Raw genomic sequence first — 6,727 nt, 5'->3', positions numbered from 1 at the left:
TGCCACCCTGAGGTCAGACTCCTGCTCTCCTCCCAGTCCCCCCCCCGCCCCACCCCTGCGTCCTCCCGGCGCCCTCTTCTTTCTCTTCGCCCCTCCCTGGTCCTCCCCTGTCCACTCTCCTTCTCTCCTGCTCCACTGCCCCTACTCCTCCTTTCTCTCTGCAGCTGGCTGGTGAGGAGGGGGCTGCCCTGAGGAGCACCGGAGTGCGCTGGGAGGGGACGTGGGCTGGTGTCATTTGTCTGTAGCCCTAAGACCGGTCTGAACCGGTTACCGGGAGAGGAGGAGGGGGCAGCCAGATTGATGGCTGTGAAGAGGGAGCGAGCAGCAGAGGGAGCTCTGGCGCTGGCTTGTGGGGCGGTGGTGGGCGGGTGCCGCGGGTGTTCCCCGCATCTGGACACCTGGAGCTGCCGGTGGCTGGCAGTGTGGGGGCCGTGGGGGCCCGTGTGGCTGTGGCGTGCATGCCTTTCTGCCCAGGCCGCTGCCTCCTCTCCGCTGGGCCCACCAGCTCCCTATGGGACCCCACCACTCTGTCCCCTCAACCACACTGCAGGTGCATCGGAACCTGTTTCTGGATCAGCGTCCTCCAGGGGCTGTCCCGCAGTCTGAGGACCAAGGACCTACTGGTCCAAAGCCCTGGGTGGCCCCCTCCCAACACCCTGCCTCCACCTGGTACCCCCCAGACCCCTTTGGTTTCCTCCGGTTTCTCCCAGCTGCTCCCTCCTCAGAGCTTCTCCCTGCTTGGCTCTTCCCTCCTTAGCCCTCACCCTCCTCCTGCAAATCCAAGCCCACTTGCCACTTACTCCAGGAAGCCTCCTGGGACTCCCTCAGACCTCCTCCCTCAATTGGGGTCCCGGATTGTGAGTTCCCTGAGGACAGATTTCCTGGACTTGTTGAACTTGTTCACATGGAGGTCCCTGACACCCTATACAGTCTGCTGAGTGAATTAATGAATGGATGAATGAATGTGGGCTGGTGGGGGGTGAGTCAGTGCACACATAGGCATAGACAGCTGGCTTCGAGGGCATCCTGCGTGTGCCCGGGTGTGCGTTCGCTCTGTGGGTGGCACACACTGGGGGGGGGCAGGCCCCAGGGCAGAAGTGCCCCCGGGTGCCTGAACTGCACCTTCCTGTCTCCTGCCTGATTCTCAGAACACGCAGATGGCCTATGCCACCGCCTGACCACCGTGTGCCCCACGTCCAAGCCGCAGACGCAGGGCCTGGCCAAGGATGCCTGGGAGATCCCCCGGGAGTCGCTTCGGCTGGAGGTCAAGCTGGGCCAGGGCTGCTTCGGAGAGGTGTGGATGGGTAAGGCCTTGCACTGTCCCTTGGGAGAGGTACCACCCTTCCCTTGGCTTCCTCTGCCCAGCAGTGGGGCCCTGTTTCAATATAGAGCGCCCCAAGGTGGGCATGGCTCCCCAGTGCTGGGTCACGCCCCTCAGAACACAGCACCCACTCACAGGAACTGTCAGGGCTGGGCATCACGGCTCCCACAGACCTACAGCGGGGTCTGTGCCAGATGGCCTCATGCTGTGCCTCAGTCTTCCCCACTGTAGAATGGGGCTGGTGATAGCGGACTGGCCTGGTGTGAGTCTGCACATTAGCTGTTAGCCCTGGCAAGGGAAGCCCCACGCGGATGGGTGTGCTGGGAAGCCTGAGATCTGGCACGTTCTGAGCCCGTTAGTGATTTCCTGTCAAACCCTGGAGAAACAGCAAAGCCATCCTTGGAAATGAGCACCACACAGCTCTGACCAGACCCAGGCCCCTTTCTGCTGGCTGCTTTCTGCTGACACAGGGATCACAGGGTCCTGGGAATGGGGGGCAGCTGTGAGCCTGTGGCATCCACATGTGCTGTTTTCAAGGATGTTTCGTCTGCATTGTGATATTCACTGGGAATCCCTCTCTCCACCTTCCTCCCTTCTGCTGCTTCCTCTCTGCTGGGGGAGGGGAGCAGAGAGACCTCCTGGGTGTAAGGCACTGGCAGGGACAGGCCTAGAGGCTGGCGGTCAGCCAGGGAGGGGAGGGTGTGGGCTTTGGGCTGGTGTGAGGGGGGAGGACAGGAGGCAGCACGTGGCACAGCCCCAAGATGAGGATTTGAGCAAGACCTGGGGATTCCACAGCATCAGCTGCTCTGGGGCTGCAGAGCCCACTCCTGGCTTGGGTGTGTGGTGATGTCGGGAGGAGGTTCTTGCCTCCTCCCTGGGTGCTCTGAGCAGACTCCTGAGGGCATGTGCAGATGGAGACCCAGGGATGGGGAGGGACCTTGAGTCTTGCTGGGACAAGAACCCGGGTTGAACACACATCGATCTAGAAAACAGCTTCCCCCAAGGCCCTACAATTAAATACCCAGATGACAGTGACATGGTAACTACATTGTTGACTGAGTCCTCGCAGTGGGCTGGGCCCGATGGCTAAGTCTCATCTGGATCACAGACAGCCCCACAGGTAGGTTGTGGGATCCCCACTTTCCAGCTGATTTGACTGAAGCTTAGGGAGGGGACTGACTCTCCCGCCGTCTCACTGCAGGCGGGAGACAGAGTTGGGAGTCGGAGTCTGAGCCTCAAGCCTTGAGCTTAGCGCAGTGCCTTACTTTGGGAAGGCGGGCTCCGGAGGCGACTTCCTGTTCTGGTGGCCCCAGTGGCCCTGGACCAGCTCTATCTCACCCCTGGCCCCATGCTCCATTTGCTGATGCCCGAGGCATCTTCCATGCCATAACCCGGAAGGACCATGACCACCTAGGAGAGCAACTGGGTTGGACCCCTGATCTCCCATCTGTCAGGCTCGTGGGCTGCCTTTGGGGCCACCCCTCATAATCACGGCCCCACTGAGGCAGCCTGCGTTGCTCACCCACAGGCACCTGGAACGGCACCACCAGGGTGGCCATCAAAACCCTGAAGCCGGGCACGATGTCCCCAGAGGCCTTCCTGCAGGAGGCACAGGTCATGAAGAAACTGAGGCACGAGAAGCTGGTGCAGCTGTATGCAGTGGTGTCTGAGGAGCCCATCTACATTGTCACGGAGTACATGAGCCAGGGTGAGGCCTGAGCGGCAGACGGCCTCACTCTCCCATCTAGTGTGTGCATCCTCGGGGGTGGAGTGGGACAGCGTGGAATTTTCACGTTCGTGGAAAGTTAAACCCAAGACTGCCTTTCTCCTTTCGGTTCTAAAAATGGATTTCCCACAGTGCAACTCGTCTCCCCCAGTTTGCTGGTTTTCTAAAGCCATTTGCCACTCTGGGGCTCAACGAGATCTCCCTCAGCACTCCAAGCTGAACCCATAGAAGCCAAGTCCTTGGTTTGACCTTAACTTAACTCTCTCTCTTTTTTTTTGAAGCCAGATTTCACTCCGTTGCCTAGGCTGGAGTGCAGTGGCATGATCATGACTTACCACAGCCTCGACCTCCTGGGCTCAGGTGGTCTTCTGCCTCAGCCTCCAGAGTGGCTGGGATGCCAGGCCTGTGCCACCACACCTGGCTAATTTATTTTATTTTATCTTTTTAGAGACACAGTCTCGCTCTGTTTCCAAGGCTAGTCTTAAACTCCCGGGGCTCAAGCGATCCTCCTACCTCAGCCTCTCAAAGTGCTGGGATTACAAGCATGAGCCACCACACTTGGCCTAATTTTTAAATTAATTAGTTATTTTTCAAAGTTTCACTTTTTGGAGGTATCATTTGCATATGGTGAAATACACCCATTTTACATGTCCAGCGCCATGAGTTTTGACAACTGGATCCTCTGCGTGTCCCTCATCACAATCGAGCTATGCAACACCTGCATCCCCCAGGAAGTTCCCTGGGCGGCCTCAGCCTGCTGTCAGTCTAGACTGATCAGTTGTCCTGGCACTTCACACAGGGAGTCTTGCACTGGAGAGTCATCCTGGTTGCACCTGTTGGCAGTCTGTCCCTTTTCTCTCATGGCTCAGGGTTCTGCTGGGTGCCTGTCCCAGTTTGTCTGTTCACCTGTAGGCGGGCGTTGCTGGGGTCCCATTCTGCTTATTTCTTGAGTTTCAGACGCTGAGTGTGATTCATTGGGAGCAGGGTTTACTTAAAATCTGCTGTGCTGGTTAAAGCGAGGCCAGCCACCTGGGGGGTCAGGCTCAGGGAGGACAGGCCAGGGGCTGGAGCTGGCTCTCTCTCTCTGTCCAGGGAGTTTGCTGGACTTTCTCAAGGGAGAAACGGGCAAGTACCTGCGGCTGCCTCAGTTGGTGGACATGGCTGCGCAGGTGAGTCAGCCCCTACCGCCTCCCCACACCTTGGCCCTGCAGCACTCAGAATCATCTGGCTCAGCCAGTTCTGGCCTCCCCAGTACCCCCTCTAGGAAGCCTGCTTTGATTGCCCCCATGCTCATTGATCTTGCTGTGTGTATCACCAGGACCACTTGCAGGTGCCATGAGTGGTGCTTCTGGGCCCAGGAAAGCCCTTACCTGGGTATCAGGAGTCACTGACCTGCTGTGGGACCTCAGGCCTCAGTTTTCTTCTCTGTCAAGGTCCCATAGTCACTCAGCAAACAGGTATTAGCGCTTGCTGCAGGCGGTGCTCAGCAACCATTTTTTCACTTAATCCTTATCAAACCAGGAGTAATTGAGACTGTTATTATTCCCATTGGATGACAGAAAACCTAGGCCCAGAGAGGGGACGCGGAGCAGCAGGCAGGACACTCGTCAGTGTCCGCGGGTCAGCTGGGGCCTCCTTTATGTATGGTCTCCCACGGTCCTGGCTGTATCCTGTCTTTCCCCTTTTCCCTGCGTGGCCCCTGATTTTTACGCCAACAGCGTTTTCTGTAAACTGACTCACTCGCCTGAAGAAGTGGGAGGGCAGGGAGCGTGGGCGGCGGCCCAGCCCGGGGGCTCCCGCGGCCCGGGGAGGGTGCGGGTGACCCCAGCCAGCTCCGCGGGTTCTGCCCGCAGATCGCCTCGGGCATGGCGTATGTGGAGCGGATGAACTACGTCCACCGGGACCTCCGAGCCGCCAACATCCTGGTTGGGGAGAACCTGGTGTGCAAAGTGGCCGACTTCGGCCTGGCCCGCCTCATCGAGGACAACGAGTACACTGCTCGGCAAGGTGGGCGGCTCTTGTGCGGGAGGCAGGGTGGGGTCGTGGGAGGGAGGCGGGTGGGCGGGGTCTTGTGGAGACACGCGAGCCTCAGGCAGGCCACGCCCCGCCTTAGCCCCAGTGGGGGTGGGCGTGGTACCGCCACGCACCACGCAGAGCGGCCCTGACACGCCGGTGCGCCTCGGCTGACCCTTCTCGCTCCTGCAGGCGCCAAGTTCCCCATCAAGTGGACGGCTCCAGAAGCTGCCCTCTATGGCCGGTTCACCATCAAGTCGGACGTGTGGTCCTTCGGGATCCTGCTGACGGAGCTCACGACGAAGGGTCGGGTGCCCTATCCTGGTAAGAAGGGTCCCCAGTGACGCATCTGTAGTCCCTGACCCCCTCTTGCTGTAATCGAGCCACTCCCTCTCCTGGGCCTCAGTTTCTCTATCTGTGCAACAGAGAGGTTGAGCATCTGATCTTAGGTTCTCTCCATGGTCGGGGCTCTCAGCCTTGGGGACAGGGCCTGCCTGTGATCATGCCCAGCTCGTCCGCAGGACGCCCTCTTTGTCCTCCCCACCCCACTTCCCTTGCGGAACCGGCTCCCCCACCCTCGCTCTGCCCGCAGGGATGGTGAACCGTGAGGTGCTGGACCAGGTGGAGCGGGGCTACCGGATGCCCTGCCCACCAGAGTGTCCCGAGTCCCTGCACGACCTCATGTGCCAGTGCTGGCGGAAGGAGCCCGAGGAGCGGCCCACCTTCGAGTATCTGCAGGCCTTCCTGGAGGACTACTTCACGTCCACGGAGCCCCAGTACCAGCCCGGAGAGAACCTCTAGGCACCACAGGCCAGACTGGCTTGGATCCGACGGTCTCGCCTCCTCTGCCTGCCCACCGACGGCCTTCTCACGGGCCGAACTTCCAGGGGCCGGGCCCCTTCCTCTTCTGTGGCTTGGAAGGGCTTTGGGACCCAGGCAGCCCTCGAGGCCGCACAGGGACTGTGTCCCAGCTCCAGCCACACGCCCCTCCCTGCACTCCCTCCTTGAGCTCTGTGGTCTCTGTGGAGGAGCCACGGACAAGGGCTGGGCCCAAGAGCACAGTTTCCCAGCCTCAGCCTCCTCCATGCATCGAGCTCCTTCACCGCTTCCCGGGCCGCCCCAGGTCTGTCTCAAGAGCTGGCCAAAGAGTCTTTCCAAAGAGGAGCCTTGGGCCCTGGCCTGCAGCCCACCCACCACCTTGCCCTTTGTCATTCATTTGGAAACATCAGTGGGTGGATGCTGCGGCCAGACTCCTCTGGCCAGACTCCTCTGCTCGTGCTTCCAGCTGGGCAGCCTGAAGTCCAGCTCGCCCTGACACTGGCTGGTAGGATGAGGAACCCCTCAAACCTTCCCTTCTCAGACCTGAGGAACCCTTGGAGATCATCTATTCCTTGCCCCCATTTTATCCATGGGGAAATTGAGTCCGGAGAGGAGATGTGACTTGCCCAAGGCCACAGAACAGTTCAGGTGTGAGGCAGGATCAGAACTGGTGCTCCCTCTGTCTTCCTCAGGAACCAGTGAGAATTGTCCCCGGAGGCATTATGGACAGACTGGGGCGGCCCCGGAGACAAGGGGCCTGAGAATGGGTTAGCGATGGCAGAGTCCTGCTGCCTGCCTGCTTGGCTGGGCTTGGCGGAAAGAGCATGGTGGCAGATGTGGGTTGCGCT

The 6,727-nt window shown here is 59.9% G+C and overlaps 1 protein-coding gene across 1 annotated transcript in view; it reads left to right on the top strand.

Moving 5' to 3' along the window:
• Nucleotides 1-6,218, top strand: part of SRC (SRC proto-oncogene, non-receptor tyrosine kinase) — a 17,006-nt gene extending 10,788 nt beyond the window's left edge. The window contains exons 7-12 of the mRNA XM_021719172.1: nt 1,149-1,304; nt 2,850-3,029; nt 4,140-4,216; nt 4,901-5,054; nt 5,253-5,384; nt 5,653-6,218. Coding sequence (XP_021574847.1) covers nt 1,149-1,304; nt 2,850-3,029; nt 4,140-4,216; nt 4,901-5,054; nt 5,253-5,384; nt 5,653-5,861 — 908 coding nt within the window. The 3' untranslated portion in view covers nt 5,862-6,218. The remainder of the gene's footprint in view (nt 1-1,148; nt 1,305-2,849; nt 3,030-4,139; nt 4,217-4,900; nt 5,055-5,252; nt 5,385-5,652) is intronic.
• The last annotated feature ends 509 nt before the right edge of the window (nt 6,219-6,727 follow it).

The sequence above is a fragment of the Carlito syrichta genome, unplaced genomic scaffold (genome assembly GCF_000164805.1).
Source record: "Carlito syrichta isolate Samal-C Ts95f unplaced genomic scaffold, Tarsius_syrichta-2.0.1 Scaffold314289, whole genome shotgun sequence".
Classification (NCBI taxonomy): domain Eukaryota; kingdom Metazoa; phylum Chordata; class Mammalia; order Primates; family Tarsiidae; genus Carlito; species Carlito syrichta.
This window is presented reverse-complemented; position numbering and strand designations above follow the sequence as displayed.